Source organism: Aulonocara sp. 'chitande type north' Nkhata Bay, linkage group LG6, assembly GCF_057382095.1.
Source record: "Aulonocara sp. 'chitande type north' Nkhata Bay isolate Kocher_YH1m ecotype deep benthic linkage group LG6, A_spYH_male_GT1.1, whole genome shotgun sequence".
Lineage (NCBI taxonomy): Eukaryota > Metazoa > Chordata > Actinopteri > Cichliformes > Cichlidae > Aulonocara > Aulonocara sp. 'chitande type north' Nkhata Bay.
The window spans coordinates 1,541,646-1,560,127 of NC_141349.1; the positions used below are offsets into that span (position 1 = coordinate 1,541,646).

At 41.2% G+C, this 18,482-nt stretch overlaps 1 protein-coding gene across 1 annotated transcript; it reads right to left on the reverse strand.

The window, feature by feature from the left end:
- Positions 1 to 14,701: 14,701 nt before the first annotated feature.
- Positions 14,702 to 16,593, reverse strand: LOC147326968 (general transcription factor II-I repeat domain-containing protein 2). The gene is made up of 2 exons (XM_086297349.1): positions 15,382 to 16,593; positions 14,702 to 14,848 (listed from the first exon to the last, which is right to left on the reverse strand). The coding sequence occupies exons 1-2, from the start codon at positions 16,591 to 16,593 to the stop codon at positions 14,702 to 14,704; spliced, it is 1,359 nt and encodes a 452-aa protein (XP_086153475.1).
- Between the last annotated feature and the right edge of the window lie 1,889 nt (positions 16,594 to 18,482).

The window sequence follows — 18,482 nt, forward strand, 5'->3', positions numbered from 1 at the left end:
TCCGGTTCTCCGAACACACCTGCTGTTGACGATTAGTACAGCTGGATGAAGTAATGTGAGATCACTGGGTATCGTAAAAGGGGCTACGCATCGATAGTAGAAACATTGATCGGCAACCCTCTGATTGGTCGGCGCAAATGTCGAAGGAGCGTGCTCGGTATTTTTCGGCAGCAGAGCAAGAACTCTTGAGTGAGGGATTTCAGGAGTTTCAGAGTTTAATCAGAACGCAAGGGAACACTGCAAAGGCTGCAAAAGCAAGGAGAGAGGGCTGGCAGAAAGTTGCTGACAAATTAAAGTAATTTAATAATAACAATAATAATGGAGTGGATTGATATAGCGCTTTTCAAGGCACCCAAAGCGCATGACAATGCCACTATTCAGTCACTCTCACATTCACACACTGGTGGAGGCAGCTAAACCTGTTTCTCCATCACCTGTTCAGTTCTGATGATTCAGTAAGGACATCTCCTGGTTTCATCTTCATGTTTCCCTCTCACCACATATCCAAACCGACATCATGACCAGCAGCTTTACAGCTGTGGCTCCAGCAAACATCAGCTGATACTGGAAAGTAATATTAAATAAAGTCTAACAACAGCTGATCAAGCTTACACGTGCTGCTGTTGTTTAGCACGACATCCGCTGGTTTCCTCTTTCTGGCACAAAGTGGGCGATAAATAAACAAGAGAGAAAAGCCGATCAGCTGATCATTAATCAGTTTCATGATTGAAGTAGAAACGGGAGAGGGAGGGGGGAGAATGAGAGAAGAAGAACAGCTGTGTAGCAAAGACACAGAATAACTCCAGCTTTGTGTGTCACGGTTCGGCATGGCAAACCGTGGGAGGTGTGGGGAAGGAGGACCCAGGCGCGGTGCTCTGTGTATAAACAGTGTGTTTATTTACAGTGATGGAAACAATAACAGTAAATCCCCGTGCTCTCCCTGACTCCCGTGTCGTGTCTCTCCGTGAATAGTCCGTGTCTCAGTGCTCTCCGCTCCCGTGTCTCAGCACCCCTCGTGCTGGCTGCTGTCAGGCGCTCCACACTTCTCCTGAGGACACAATAGACGCAGCCGTCAGGACACATATAACCGCGGGCATACACACTAACTCAGTTCAACAGGATGACTAACGTGGAGTCTCATGGAATGATCCCGCGTCAGTGGGAGCTCCAAGACTCTCCTAAGTAGCTCCCCCGACGAGGCCTGATCAGCAGCAGGTGTGTCGCTTCGGGTGTGGCCAGACCGTCAGCAGGGCCACACCCACCAGGCCTGAAGGCGCCCACCGAAACACATATACATACACACGCAAACAGGGAGAAGGACAGCAACACCAAATATACATACAATAATAATAATAATAATATAATTCATAACTGCTCAGGGATCCTGGGTCGCTCAGACCCAGGACCCTGACATTGTGTCTTTTTCATTGTAGCTGAAGTCCGGGACAAAATGTTCCTTTTCACCTCAACACGAAACGCGTAATAATTTCTCTGAATACGAGACGATTCTGTTTTTTACGGGACGGTTGGCAACTCTAATAATTAACCGTATGAGCAAAATAAAGTTCAACATCAGTAACTTCATAGCACCACCCAGCTGTATAGAAAATCCGTCATGCTAGCTAGCACGCAGTACGAAAAAGTCAGTCTTGCCTCCTTTTTCCTTCATCCACCTGCTGGCCTCCACCACTTGCTAATGTTATTGAATCTGTGGAAGCTCTGCAATAGCCACCACATGAAGTAACGAATAACGAGCCTATCTAAATCCCAGTAACGAGTAACACGTTCCTGGTTTTGGCATAATAACTAGTTACCGTGCTCGTTACCACAATAATAACGTAGTTACTGTAACGCGTTATAAAATAACGTGTTAGTCCCAACACTGAATATGACAGATTCAAACTGTCACCTTCATTATTATTTATCTCTCTGTTTTTCTCCTCTTGGTGTCAGTGTGGTTACTGTACATGACCTCTGAAAGGCTGAAAATTTATTTGTCATTAAGATCACTTCCAGTCTGAGTTATTGTCACATTGTCAAGACAAACTAGGAAGTAGAAAATCATTCATTTTACAATATTTATTCTATTCCATCAAATTAGAACAATAGATATTAAACTGTGACTGCTCTTGGTTAGCATACAACCAAAAATTCCAGAACACACACATCCTGTGTGTTCTGGAATTCAATGCTTCCGCGATGATGGCGCCTGTGTTTGGCTCTGCCGCTGCTGGTTGCAGTTTTTCTCACTCTACTCTAGTGCTGTTTTTTTCGACCTTACTGCTCTCCTTTTTTGTCTCTGATGTATTTTATAATAATTGAATTTGACCACTTTAGTCTACGATCGTCTGATGCTGCTGGCAATTCGCTCCACTATGGTGGGCCTGGATACCTCCTCTTCCTACAACAGTATGTTCCACCCTCCATTGCCGGAGTCTGGATTTTCAACAGACGTTACCAACAGGTACCCTTCTGGGCTCATGTAAATTGCGGAGCAGAAGAGGGAAAAGAGCAGGATCCGCTGGTAAGCGACGCCTAGCATCTCTGGTCACCTGTGCTCAGACAGCTCGTATGGAGGGGAATTTTTCTTCCATGTCCCTACTTGATCATGTAGGGCCTGGACCTATGGGACCGTGTTACCTTACAAATGTTTATCGAGACTCTCCAGTTGTCTGGCCCTCTGTCCCTGCAATGAATGGAATTTACGTCCCTCAGTTCTGTTAGTGACATGACCTCTACCTCACTGAGCATGGCGCTTCTCAATGGCTGATCAATAACCAATAAAACATTCTTGTTGAATTATTTTATTCTTTCCAAAACATTACATTTTTTTATTTTAAGATAAGATAAGATAAGATAACCTTTATTAGTCCCACACGTGGGAAATTTGTTTTGTCACAGCAGGAAGTGGACAGTGCAAAAGTTATGAGGCAAAAATTAGAATACAATAAGAATAAATACAGTACACAACTGTACAGAATAGAATAAAATAAAATACTATATACAGTAGAATAAAATAAAATAAATATACAATAAGATAAAAATAGAATACAAATACAAATACTATATACAACTGAGTAAAAATACAACGATGACAGAAAGGATTATTGCACTTGGTATTATTGCATATGTATGGATGTGTGTGCTTGATCAGTTAAAGTCTTTATTATGGAGTCTGACAGCAGTGGGGAGGAAAGACCTGCGAAATCTCTCCGTCCCACACCGTGGGTGCCGCAGTCTCCCACTGAAGGAGCTGCTCAGTGCTGTCACAGTCTGCTGCATGGGGTGGGAGATGTTGTCCAACAGGGATGACAGCTTAGCCGCCGTTCTCCTGTCACTCACCACCTCCACTGGGTCCAGAGGGCATCCTAGAACTGAAACTTGGCAGTGCGGCGGTGACTATTCATCCCTCATCAAACTTTGCACGGGTGGATACTCCTTCACTAGCCAGCCTCGGATGTCCAGTCGAGGAGGAGGTCTTGCTGTGGTGTATCGAAGTTGGATGTATTGTTGCTCATTAATAGTAAAAATAATAATAATAAAAAATTTTCGTTTGAACTACATCTGGTTAAAACTGGAAATAAAGATCTGTGTTACTGTTCTGTAGTGTATCATCCACCTGTCCCAAATGGTCAGTTCTTAAAGGAGTTCAGTGACTTTTTACCTTCCACCCTGAAGCTGTCCAGACTGGTTATAATTAGGGATTTTAACATACACATTGATGATGACTATGACGTCTTTGAGGTTTTCTTAGCATCATGGACTCTTTTCATTTTACACAGCATGTGTCTGGACCCACACATATCAAAGGACACACACTGGACCTCGTTTTTTCTTTAGGCTTAACCATTGACTTTTGACCCTTATTCTATTATATTTAACTTTATATTTCTCTACTACTGCTAATTTTCTGATGTTTTTAATTTGGTGTTGTCTGTCTCTAATGTTGATTTATTAAGAATCTTTTTAATAATTAGTCTTTCTATTTTAGATAGTATTTGTCCTTTTAAATCCAGATTAGCTCCTGTCTTAAAATCATCCTCCTGGATAAACGACAACATTCGCTGCTTAAAACGTGCATGTCAACCTTTTAGCTTCTTTTAATCCTTCAATTCGAAATGCAAGGGCTGCCTATTTCTGATAGGTTTGTAGCATAAACCTATTCGCTGGAACGTTAAGGACAACTTGCTACACAGCAAAAAGCAAGACACAAGGCACCAAAGTTCTTCGTGTTACTCATGCATGAGGGAGACCTGGCTGGAGCCAAGTGTCGTTCCACCACTTGACCTCCGTCAGACTCTCAGCCAGGTTCCCCATAGCACTCCTTTTATTGTGGTTACATGAATATGCATAGGGTCATTAACATATAACATCTTACATAGGTATACATGTGAACAAAGAATACCGTGTGTGTGTGTGTGTGTGTGTGTGTGTGTACTTGTTTTCGTGACATCTTAGGACAATTTTATGATAACACACTCACAAAATGAGGACGCTCAGAAAAATGAGGACATTTTTGAGGTCCTCATTTTTCTGAGCCTTCTAAAGTGTTCTAGAGGCTCCCAACATGCTCCCAAACCAAAAATCTCGAAAGTCCTGAAACATCACAATTTTATGAAAAAGTGTGTTTAAGTGTGTTTAGCGTTTTTGCTCACTTTCAGTTTCGCCGCCTACTGGCCAGTTTTGGAACTTAACACACTTTAAACACACTTTCAGTGACGTCACTCTGCGAGTCCTCATATTGTAGGTGTGTCAGACACAATAACACATTTGACCCAGGTTATACCCTTCTGGGGCTTAGCGGACACATGCGTGGACAGCACCTTTTAGTTCTTATGTCCAAAGTCGTATTCAATGTTGAAATGGAGGTGAACTTTATTTCAATCATTCGTGGAATAGTAACAGATGAATTTTGAGGCTTCTGAAAATTGTTCGTTCAAACCTTGCCAATTAAACAATCATTCTAACACACATCAAAAACTTTTCACATTTTTATACATATTAAGGTGAGCTATAAGCAAGGGTAACAACAGTTAAATCAGGCAAATCTTGACAAAAATGAAGGTCTTTAGATTCAGTTATCAGTACCTGCACAGCTTGGTTTCTTTTGTTGTTGACAAAATGTATCGAAATATAAAGTTTCAACATTTGTCTAATTATATTACTATTAATTAATGAGTCTTACTTCTCAAGATCAATGCACAAATTGTCTGACCTTCACTATGCAGAATGATGTGTGTGCAGATTTTGACCCTTGAAGAGTTTATATTAATCTACATTAATATAATTGCATCTGCAATCTGCAGTTGAACTTGGAGATTCCTGCCGCTGTCATCTGATTCAGTATGATCATCAGGCTCAGTCTCGACTCTGTGTATCTACAAGAATTGATGAAAAAAGTCAACACTTTATTAATTATATTTTAAATTCAACTTACCTTATACTTTTTACAATATAGTATAAAATGCATATTGTTTCTTTAAAAACTAATAACACACTATTAAAAACTGCAGAATGCACAATTCCAGCTTCATTTAGTAATTCAATTAGTAAATAAAAGTGAGTAATTAAGTCACTTAATTAACTAAGCAACTGTAAATGTCACAGAAGTACAATTCAATTTCAATTCAATTTTATTTATATAGCACCAAATCACAAAAAAAGTCACCTCAAGGCGCTTCATAGATACAGAGAAAAACCCAACAATCATATGACCACCTATGAGCAAGCGCTTTGGCGACAGTGGGAAGGAAAAACTCCCTTTTAACAGGAAGAAACCTCTGGCAGAACCAGGCTCAGGGAGGGGCGGCCATCTGTTGCGACTGGTTGGGGTGAGAGAAGGAAAACAGGATGAAAGACATGCTGTGGAAGAGAGACAGAGGTTAATAACAGATATGATTCAATGCAGAGAGGTCTATTAACACATACTGAGTGAGAAAGGTGACTGGAAAGGAAAAACTCAATGCATCATGGGAATCCCCCGGCTGCCTACGTCTATTGCAGCTTAACTAAGGGAGGATTCAGGGTCACCTGGTCCAGCCCTAACTATATGCTTCAGCTAAAAGGAACGTTTTAAGCCTAATCTTGAAAGTAGAGATAGTGTCTGTCTCCCGAATCCAAACTGGAAGCTGGTTCCACAGAAGAGGGGCCTGAAAACTGAAGGCTCTGCCTCCCATTCTACTTTTAAATACTCTAGGAACAACAAGTAAGCCTGCAGTGTGAGAGCGAAGTGCTCTAATAGGGTGATATGGTACTACAAGGTCATTAAGATAAGATGGGGCCTGATTATTTAAGACCTTGTATGTGAGGAGTAGAATTTTGAATTTAATTCTGGATTTAACAGGAAGCCAATGAAGGGAAGCCAAAACAGGAGAAATCTGCTCTCTCTTTCTAGTCCCTGTCAGTACTCTTGCTGCAGCATTTTGGATTAGCTGAAGGCTTTTCAGGGAGTTTTTAGGACATTCTGATAATAATGAATTACAGTAGTCCAGCCTGGAAGTAACAAATGCATGAACTAGTTTTTCAGCGTCACTAAGAGACAGGATATTTCTAAATTTAGAGATGTTGCACAAATGAAAGAAAGCAGTCTTACATATTTGTTTAATATGTGCATTGAAGGATATGTCTTGGTCAAAAATGACTCCAAGGTTCCTCACAGTATAACTGGAGGCCAAGGTAATGCCATCCAGAGTAAGAATCTGGTTAGATACCATATTTCTAAGATTTTCAGGGCCGAGTACAATAACCTCAGTTTGATCTGAATTAAGAAGCAGAAAGTTAGCGGCCATCCAGGTCTTTATGTCTTTAAGACATTTGTGCACTTTAACTAATTGGTGTGTGTTATCTGGCTTCATGGACAGATAGAGCTGGGTGTCATCTGCATAGCAGTGAAAATGTATGCTATGTCTTCTAATGATACTGCCTAGGGGAAGCATGTATAATGTAAACAGAATTGGTCCTAGCACTGAACCCTGTGGAACTCCATAATTGACCTTAGTGGGTGAAGAGGACTCTCCATTTACATGAACAAATTGTAGTCTATTAGATAGATATGATACAAACCACTGGAGTGCAGTACCTGTAATACCTACAGCATGCTCTAATCGCTCTAATAGGATATTATGGTCAACAGTATCGAACGCTGCACTAAGGCCTAGCAGGACAAGCACAGAGATGAGTCCACTGTCAGAGGCCATAAGAAGATCATTTGTAACCTTCACTAAAGCGGTTTCTGTGCTGTGATGAACTCTGAAACCTGACTGAAACTCTTCAAATAAGCCATTCCTCTGCAGATGATCTGTTAGCTGTTTGACAACTACTCTTTCAAGGATTTTTGATATGAAAGGAAGGTTGGAGATTGGCCTATAATTAGCTAAGACTGCTGGGTCTAGAGATGGCTTTTTGAGTAAAGGTTTAACTACAGCCAGCTTGAAGGCCTGTGGTACATAGCCGATTATTAGAGATAGGTTGATCATATTTAAGATTGAAGCATTAATTAATGGCAGGACTTCTTTGAGCAGTTTTGTAGGAATGGGGTCTAAAAGACACAGAGGATTGGAGGAAGTAATTATAGAAGTTAACTCAGAAAGATCAATTGGAGAAAAAGAGTCTAACTTAACATCAACGGTACTAAAAGTAGCTGTAGATAATGTTACATCTGTGGGATGATTATTGGTAATTTTTTTCTCTAATGATAAGAATTTTATTTGTGAAGAAGTTCATGAAGTCATTACTAGTTAACGATGGTTGGCTCAAAAGAGCTCTGACTGTTTGTCAGCCTGGCTACAGTGCTGAAGAGAAACCTGGGGTTGTTCTTATTGTCTTCAATCAGTGACAAATAGTAAGATGTTCTGGCTTTGCGGGGGGCTTTCTTATAAATCAGCAAAATATTTCTCCAATTATGATGATCCTCTAAATTTGTGACACGCCATTTCCTCTCCAGCTTACGAGTCATCTGCTTTAGGCTACGTGTTTGAGAATTATACCACAGAGTCAGGTACTTCTGATCTGAGACCTTAGTTTTCACAGGAGCTACAGTATCCAGAGTCATATGTAGTGAGGAGGTAAAATTATTATTAACAAGATAATTGACCTCTGTTGGGGTAGCATTCAGATAGCTGCTCTGCTCTGTGTTGGTACAGGTCATTGAAGATGATAACAGTGGGTGGATTACATTCTTAAACATAGTTACAGCGCTTTCAGAAAGACATCTGTGATAAAGTCTACTCTCCACTGTTGTGTAATCAATTATTGTAAATGTAAATGTTATCAGGAAATGATCAGACAGGAGAGGGTTTTCAGGAAACACTGTTAAATGTTCAGTTTCTATGCCATATGTTAAAAACAAGATCTAGAGTGTGATTAAAGTGGTGGGTGGGTTCTTTTACATTTTGAGAGAAGCCAATTGAGTCTAATAACAGATTAAATGCCATGTTGAGGCTGTCATTCTTAGCATCTACATGGATGTTAAAATCACCCACAATAATTATTTTATCTGAGCTGAGCACTAAATCTAGGGCTGCCACAAACGATTATTTTGATAGTCGACTAGTCACCGATTATTTTTGCGATTAGTCGACTAATCAGATCATCATCCATTGGACGTAAAACTACAGCTTATTGCACCAGCAGCATCTGCTCTTATATAACTATCATTAGCTTACAGCTTTAAGTGTTTAAGGTCTGTGCTAACTAAAAATAAAGACAAGATGATAGTTTATTAAATTTTAATGAAATTTGCAAATTGTTTCGGTGAAGTTTAATAAACTCCTTGCTATCTAAAATATAACAGGACACTGGAGTATATTCTGGAGCATCTCACACTTCTGATAATCAGCTGTCTGCTTGATGTTTATTCAGCTGTGTAAAAACTATAACTTTAATCTCAGACAAACTGATTTACTCAGGAACAAATAAAATACTAAAAAAAAAAGCCAAACAATAACATTTTAAGTTATCTAAGTGACTCATATGTTTAACCTGAGTAGCGAAAGACGGCGGTGGGTTTGAAAACGATTTGCGGGGAGTCCGGTGTTCTCACGGCGCTAGTGAGCCTAGCCCCCGGCTCGCTAACGAGCTAGTGGGTAACAGATGTCTCCGAAAACGTCGGAGCGCTTTTGAAAATATGTGGTGTCCTGATAAACTGAGCAGATATTTGAGGTTTACACAGCTACATTCTCGCCTGAAAATATGTTAAACGTTTATTTTGTGACCCAGAAAGAATAATAAGAGTAACATTAAAACTAACTAGCTGCCGCCATTGTTGGAAACTGCGCTGGGCCGCGCTATGAATTCTGGGACACAGCTGCTTCTTCTTCTTCGGGGTTTAACGGTAGCTGACATCCTTGTACATGCAATGCTGCCATCTTCTGTTTCAGTCCGTTATTACACTCTTGAATCCTGCCACTTATTCCTGCGTCTTTTGTGATCTTACAAAGCTTCAAACGACGCGTCGACTATTAAATCAGTCGTCGACGATTTTGATAGTCGACGTAATCGTGACTAGTCGACAAATCGTGGCAGCCCTAACTAAATCAGATAAAAAGTCTGAGAAATCAGAGAGAAACTCTGTGTAAGGCCCAGGTGGACAATAGATGATAACAAATAAGACTGGTTTCTAAAATTTTTCAGCTGAGGTGGACAATGCTAAGCATCAGGCTTTCAAATGAATTAAAAGTCTGTCTTGGTCTTTCATTAATTAATAGGCTGGTGTGAAAAATTGCTGCCACACCGCCCCCTCGGCCTGTGCTTCAAGGTTTCTGGTAGTTAGAATGACTCGGGGGTGTTGATTCATTTAAGACCCCTCATCAGCATTCTGTTTTCTCCTCTATGATGCAACCATCTGTCCTCCTATAATATTCAGTCCACTAGTCTATGTATCACTTTCATCTTACTAGTGACTTGGACAAGATGACAAACAGAATCTCATGCTTAAGATGCTGTCTGGTCTTCATGAGTGTCATTGTATGTGTATATGCATGTGGGGTTAGTATAGTAAATGTACTTTCTGTATGTTTTTGTGTTAGTCTCTCATCACACTTTCATTATTCTCATCACTGCTTAAACAACACACATCTCTCTCTGATTTTTTTTTAAACTGTACTTTTCTCAAAACAGAAAATAGCATTACAGCTGTTTCAGACTGAGAAACACCAAACACTCTTCGTGCTATCATTCATCCACACAACTATTTTATTCCTTTTTGTCCACTGGGCAGGTGATCTGCAGAATCATGTCTGCCCCAGCTGGATACCTTTTCACACACACCGTGACGTCAAACATGCTCACACTCACGGAATGGATCAGGAGAAAAACTTTCTTCATCTTCACACTCTGGGACCGAAACACCATATGTTTTTTTTGTGTTGTGTCAGGGATGGATATGTGGTTGTAACGTCTGTGTTCACTAACTTTACTTTCTGTTTCCTGCCCTGCCTAGTCTGTCTTGGACTCAATGCTGCTCCCAATGCCTCTCCATACCCAGCCTTTAATTTCTCCTCCACCTCTGCTCTCTCACGCTCTTCTCTGGCTCTTCGTTCTGCTAACATTCTTGCTCTTCCTAATGCTTTTCTACGGTTCTAAAGTAGTTGCAGTGGATTGAGCTGTTTCATCCTCAGGTTTCACAACCACTGCTTGCAATATTGCTCTTTTAACGTTCTGTGCTTCTCTTCTCTTTTGAGCCTGCTCCAGCCACAACTTAGCAACTGCTAACTGCAATTCCTTCCTCTGCTTCGCTTCCCCTGTTTTACCTGCTACGCTTACAGCTATTCTTTCTACCAGCATTTTACCTTTAACTTCCATTAATGTCCCTTCAAATCCATATTTTTTTATTTTTATTTTTTACGCCAACAACCTACATACTGCGTGCTGCCCGGTGAAAATTTCTCCATAAATTTTACATCTCCTTCTAAGGCAGACTTACACATTTTATTCTCCATTACAAGACAACAATCAGCCACACTCACACAGACCACATCTGGCCCGCACACACACACAACATAGGCCTATCGCTTGCGTCTGCACGCACAGCTAGCGCCTGCACACACAGCTAGCGCTCTCTGTTGAAAACTCTCAAACGCCCCATATGGCGGAGAATTCAACCTTCGGACACTCTCTAACGCCCCAAATGGCGGAGATTCCGGACTCTCTTCACGGCGGAGTCACCGAACCTAGGTTATCTCTACGCCCCACACGGTGGAGAAGCCTGCGTCTCTCTCACGCGGCTAGCGCGCTCCCGTACCTGCGGTCAACGCAGGGTCACGTAGCCGCTCTCTAAGGCCTTCTGTACTCACTGTTTGTTTACGTTCATGGGAAGTAGTGATGGGTCAGTCGCGAACGAAATAGCTCTTAGAGCCGGGTCTTTGACGTGAACGACGCGAGCCGGCTCCTTATCGCGAGCCGTGGGTTTTTTTTTTCTCTCACCCTCTCTCTCGCACTTTTTTCGGCTTCACTCAGCATGCGAGCCTTGTGCTTTATGCTTGGAAGAGGGGCGGTAGTTGCACTCAGTAGCACAGGAACAGAGCAGGAGGGAGAGAGAGAGAAAGAGAGCCAGGGACAACAACGTCACATTAGAAAGGTATAGTAATCATCCACAACTATTTTCAGTTGCAGATGATAAAGGATTCAGAAAGTTTATACATACAGGCCCATATGACAGAGAATGTGCATCTTCTTTTTGTTTTCATATTATAATTTATATTTAATTGTGTTGTGGTTTGCAGTGTTTTGTGTTGTTTCACTTTAAATTGGTTTAAAAGGAAAAAGCTGAAAATTTAAATAGTTAAAAGTTGAACTGTAACTAGTAGGTTTTTGTATTATATGATTTATTTATTACATTTTATGTGGCGTGAATAAATAAAAGTATATTTACGGTGGCCCCTAGAGACAAAGCATGTACAAACTTCAAATCACGTACGAACCCTGAAGCACGTACAAACTCCGAAGCACGTACAAACTCCAAAACACGTAAAAACTCAGAAGCACATAAAAACTCAAAACACGTACAAAAGACAACAGAAGTGCTCCAGGATGCTAGGCGCAGTGTTGAGCTTTTGTTACCTAGTGGCTACACAAGCCAGCAAGTACCAACGACCGGAAATGAACTTTTTTTTAAATTTTATTTGACTCTATATGAATGCTTGTGTATAAATACACAAACAATACACATATGCTTTCATGCTTTCAATTGTGTAATTTAAGTGATCTAGGTAGCTCTGTTTTGGAAGTTCAGAGCTACCTAGATCACTTATGCTAGAAATGCTAGAAATGAGTTTTGGAGTTTGTACGTGTTTTGTCTCTAGGGGCCACCGCATATATTTATATATAAACATATATGAATAAAACCACTTTTTTTTTACATTAGTAATTCCTTTTGTGCATCATTTTATATTATTGTTAATAATAAATTAATTAAAGCAACAAAACAACCTTAAGAGCCGGTTCGGAGCTGAAAGAGCCGGCTCTTTTTAGTGAGCCGAACCGAAAGAGCCGGTTCTCTAAAAAGAGCCGGAAATCCCATCACTAATGGGAAGAGTCTCTGGATCCCGTCAATCGTCATCCATCCCGAGGGGAGGTCAGGCGCAAACTTCCCGGCCTGGTGACAAGCAAAGTGAAACACCAGGGCTTTACGTCAATCATCCCAGACGTTGTGGTGGCGTCCTCTCCCTCTCCTCGGTGGATGCAATGTGTTAGGTTCCGGCTCCGAAGGACTAAATAAATGTTGGGTCTGTGTTTCCACAAGCCCTGCTAATTCTAGAGACTTATTCATCATGAAGAAAACAAGACAGTCGATCGATCGATCGATTATTTGCGCAAGAGAGGCCTGTGTCCACCACGAAAATGACCCCCAGATCTGACCTCCTCCTGCTACCTTTTATTGAGAGACAGTTCACACAAAACACGTCAGAACAAAGCCACGCCCACATGGTCCTAAGATGTGTGAACTTCTGTATTTAAGTAAGAGTGTGTGTGTGTGTGTGTGTGTGTGTGTGTGTGTGTGTATGTGTGTGTGTGTGTGTGTGTGTGTGTGTGTGTATGTGTGTGTGTGTGTATGTGTGTGCGTATGTGTGTGTGTGTGTGTGTCAGACCTCCTGCTCACCAAAGGGTCATAAACCCAGGAAGCTTACATCAAAAGAAACAGATCTTTCAGATAGGATGTATCTACAATAAAACCTCCCCCAGCACAGAGTGGTTGGAGAGGTGGTCAGGATCAAAGGAATGGCTTTGATCCTACTGCTTGAACTAAGACTGTACAAATTTAAGAAACACAATGGCAACATTCAACAATTAGACTTAACACAGGGCAGGACCCAAAATAGAGCCTTGAGGTACACCGTATTTAAGAGGGGCTATTTTGGAGTTGTGGGGACCCATATTGACATGAAAAGACCTTTCTGACAAATAGGCATACAGAAACCACTGTAGGGCAGATCCTTTTAGGACAGCATAAAATTCTAGCCGTGATAACAGGATGTCAAGGTCGACTGTGTCGACAGCTTGACAGCTGCTGACAAGTCCAACAATAAGAGGGCAGCAGGGCTGCCAGAATCCAGAGTTAAAAGAATATGGTTAAAAACCCTTAAAAGTGCCGTCTCAGTGCTATGTAGTTATTTAAAACCAGATTGAAATTTTTCAGAGATCATATTAAAATCAAGGTGGGCCTGCAACTGTAGGTAGATAGACCACTTTCTCCAAGACTTTAGATCAAGGGTGTCCAAACTTTTTGCAAAGAGGGCCAAATTTTATAAAGTGAAGATGCCTGGGGGCCAATGGTTCCTTTTGACTTTTTTTCCATAACAAAGTTACATGAAAATATAATGAAGAACAATTTTAATAGTCACAATTACCTTTGTTTTTAAAATAGAAATGTACCTAAATAAAAGACACTCAGGCAAGCATTTACAACTCTAAAGACACAATTCCGCCTTTCATTTATATCTGGAGAGTCAGACAACAGTGAACAAACTGTATAGAATACCCTAAATTTCCATGAGTTTGCAATATCTTTGCCTAATGAACATTTAAACAGGTGTTATAAGTAATGAAAAGTGTTCTGTTATCAATAAAGTTTTTTTTAAAGTGAATTTTGCCCTTGACTTTTACAAGACCTTTCAGGAAGCCAAAGTTTTTCACATCTACTGCACAACTGGAAGTTCACTTGCCGCAAGAAATAAACACATTTGTAAATTTACACAATATGTACACAACACACTCAACTATGAATTAAGAGCATAACATCAACAGTTAAAACCAAATCTTAAGAGTTTTAGAAAATACGTTTCCTTTTGTGGATTACATTAGCATGCTTTATGCTTTTTACTGTTCAGGAACACATGAGTAATGCAGGGATGTCACTCCTGGAGGCCTGCTCTTCATTTGATTCAACTGTGCTAAACCAGAAAGAACTAAAACATGCATAGCAGCTCTCCAGTACAGAATTTGGACATCCCTGGACTAATGAGAGGGGTGATACTGGGATCTAGATTTTAGTAAAGCAATTAGGTCTGGTTTGAGGGCAGTGGTTGAGATGTGTAAAATATCACGCAAGTGGGAGTCACTCATCCTTGATCTCAATCGGTTCTTGTTTAAGTTCATGACAGAGAATGTTTGCTCACACAAATATGTGGAACCAAATAAGCTCAGCATTTTCTTAGCAAGAGATCGCACTTCAGGAAACCTGTCTTTGTCTAGCTGCTGATAAAAGTCAACAAGAGAACACTGCCGGTGTTTTCCACTCATCGTCACACTGCAGCTCAATGAGCTCCAGCTGAAGCTGTGGAGGAGCATCATTAGGGTCCACGGAGAAGGGCGATGAGAAAAGCAGCATGTCTTTTTCAATAGCTGCAAAGTCCTGAAAGTGTTTGTTAAATTCTCCAGAAAGAGACGCGGTAGCTGTTGCGTACCCCTTCATCTGGACATTGTTACACCCCGGCCTAGGCAACCGGCGTGCAACTCAGGAAAAATAGAAATAAGGGAAAAAGGGCCCCCAAGCTCACTGCTCTTAAGGAGGGCGAACTCATAAAAAAGACTAATACGGGCTTCCACAAAAATAATCCCAAAACGAAAGTATCGACAACTATTTTCTTTAAAGCAAAATACGATATTTATTTACATCACAACACAAGGCGCCAAACTATTTACAACGGGGGGGGGGGGGAGATCGCAACCATGACATACTGAAACACAGGGTTTAAATACCTAGAGGGAGCAATCAGGAAATGGACAACAAGAGGGAAACACAGCTGGGGCAACGCTTACACTGACGAGACAGGGACACGTAAATTGAACACACTAAGATAACACAGACTTTCAAAGTAAAACGGGAAGCACATAACAGTCACGCCAAAACAAAACGCCTAAAACAATACACTGCCAACGCCGAACCGTAACAACATTAATGTCCACTGGGAAACTGTCAATAACATCTTTCAAAGCTGGGAAGTGTGCAGTACAGGGCTCTGTTAGGGACAAGTGTCTTTGGAAAAGTTGCAGTTTGGTTCCAAAGGCCTTGATGTGAGCGTATAGCTGGCTCACCACTGCGTCTTTTCCTTGAAGATTAACATTCAGCGCATTCACGTGTTTCGTAATGTCAACCAAAAAAGCCAGATTTGCCAGCCATACAGGATCAGACAGTTCTTCCATTGGTTGTCCCGTCTCATCCAAAAACTGTCTAATTTCCTCTCTGAGAGAGAAAAATCGCTGTAGTGCAGACCCCTGACTTAGCCACCTCACATCATTGTAATAAATGACGTCACCATATTCAGCCTGGATGTCGTGAAGAAACTGCTGAAACTGTCGGTGGTACAGAGCTTTAGAGCGAATACAGTTGACTGTCTTTGCTACTGGTTTCATAACATCATCAGATTTGAGATGTTTGGCACAGAGAGCCTGCTGATGAATGATACAGTCAAGTTTAACAGCGTTACCTGCTTCTTCACTGACTTTATTGCAGATCAGTGTGGACAATCCGCTTCGCTCACCAGCCACGGCAGGTGCACCATCAGTAATGATCCCAGAAACTTTACTCCATGGTGGCGTCACATCATCAACAGCTTCACAAACAGAAGCCAATCCTCTGGTTTGACCCTTAAGGCTTTTGAGATCCAGCAGCTCCTCTGTCACGTTCATCTTGTCGTCGACTCCTCGTAAATAAATCAGCAGTTGCGCGGTGTCAGATGCATTGGTGCTTTCATCGCAGGCTAATGAGAAATAATCAAAATCCACTCCTCTGTCCCGCAGCTGTCTGTGAATGTCTGACAATATATCCTCACCTCTTCGTGCCACAGTGTTGCGTGCCAAGCAAACACTCAGAAATTCTCGCTTCTTCTCGGGGCAAATGTTCTCCACTATTTTCATGACACAGTCTTTGACAAACGTACCTTCAGTGAAAGGTTTGCCATGTTTCGCTATTAACATAGCCACTTCGTAGCTGGCTTTCGTGATATTTTCATGTATCTCACAGGCCCGCATGAAAAATCGCTGTTGCGAAGCCAGAGCAGCTTGGAGTTGCTTCACTTTTTCAGCGCGCTCACTCCCTGTTAGCTTGTTATATGCTGCAACATCTATACTGTCCTCTGTGTCCACTCTCCTTGTCATTGTTTGTTCTAGTATAATGTGATCACTGTTTTTGTCCTTGTCACATGACCTGTAAATAGTGTCTCTGTATGTTTTTACTAATTTGTGTTCAACACCAACCTGCCAGAGGGTCTGCAGATGGAAATTAGCCCAAGGCTGTAATCTAGCATATTTACATTTGTTAAAATGTTCATTAATATGTATTGCCCCTCTTTTTAAAAAATAAATAAATAAATAAAATAACAAGCTAACAGCTTAGTCTCGTAGTGTCTCCTAATGTTAAAATCCTTAAACAAGGCAACAGTCTCTTTACAAATCAGGCAAACACAATTTCCTCAAATTTCAGTAAAAAAATACTGCAATTCCCACCGCTCCTGAAAGCGGCAGCCCTCACCATCAACTTTTCTCTTTTTTTGTACAGTCGCTGATAGGTTTGTAGCATAAACCTATTCGCTGGAACGTTAAGGACAATTTAATTACACAGCAAAGCAAGACACGAGTAGGCAAAGTTCTTTATGTTTCTCGTGCACGGGAGAGAACTGGACAAACCCCGTTCCTTCGCTTGACCCCAGTTGCTCTCATCTGCTCCCCCATAACACTGCTCTTTTATTGTGGTTACATGAATATGCATAGGTGCATTAACATACGACGTATACATACACACAAAGAGTACCTTGCCTGTGCGTTGTGTAAGGCAAGGCAAGGCAAGGCAAGTTTATTTGTATAGCACAATTCAACAACAAGGTGATTCAAAGTGCTTTACAGAGACATTAGAAACAAGAACAAATAAAAAGCATGATTTAAAATTGATTAAAACAAGCAAATAAACTAACTAACTAATTAACAAACAAACAACAGTATATAAACTCAAAACAGATAAAATCAGAACAGTAGATAAAATCAGTAGTTAAATGTAAGTTTTGAAATTTAAGCTTAAAGTGTGGATTTGGTGCTTTATTCAAATGCAGCTGAGAACAGGTGAGTCTTCAACCTGGATTTAAATAAATTGAGTGTTTCAGCTGATCTGAGGCTTTCTGGGAGTTTGTTCCAGATATAAGGAGCATAAAAGCTGAATGCAGCTTCTCCGTGTCTGGTTCTGACTCTGGGAACTGATAAAAGACCGGATCCAGATGACCTGAGGGATCTGGATGGTTCATACTGGGTCAGGAGGTCACTGATGTATTTTGGTCCTAAACCATTCAGAGCTTTATAGGCCAGCATCAGAACTTTAAAGTCTATCCTCTGACGGACAGGCAGCCAGTGTAAGGACCTCAGAGCTGGACTGATGTGGTCCACTTTGTTGGTCTTAGTGAGGACTCGAGCAGCAGAGTTCTGAATGAGCTGTAGTTGTCTGACTGATTTTTTAGGTAGACCTGTAAAGATGCTGTTACAGTAATCAAGCCTACTAAAGATGAATGCATGGACTAGTTTTTCCAGGTCCTGTTGAGACATCAGATCTTTTATCCTTGATATATTCTTGAGGTGATAGTAAGCTGACTTTGTTATTGTCTTAAAGTGTTTTTCTAAGTTTAGGTCTGCATCCATCACTACACCGTGTAAGTGTGTGTGTGTGTGTGTGTGTGTGTGTGTGTGTGTGTGTGTGGGTCAGAGTGTGACCCATAAACAACTTCCCTAACCCTGCTGGTTTGGAAGTCCAACAGTTCATCTAAACAAAAGGCTCTTAGCCTAAAACATATAGACACGTTTATCCTACCATAAAACAATAAGAGAAGGTACGACCTCTCCCATGCTCCCAGAATGTGGGTGTGAATGCCACAAACTTGTAATCTGTCCTTTTTCCATCTCCTTTCAGCACGTCTGTAGTCACATCTGAGGGAGCGCGTATGTTCATTCAACCACGGCTCTGATAAATTCTTAGGCACAGTCCTGAGCGGAGCAATAGAGTCCAA

Coding starts and splice junctions, on each gene's coding strand:
- LOC147326968 (XM_086297349.1), bottom strand. CDS start 16,593: ATGACAAGGAGAGTGGACACAGAGGACAGTATAGATGTTGCAGCATAT. Junction 14,849..15,381: donor TGGACATTAATGTTGTTACG/GTTCGGCGTTGG, acceptor AAACACTTTCAG/GACTTTGCAGCTATTGAAAA.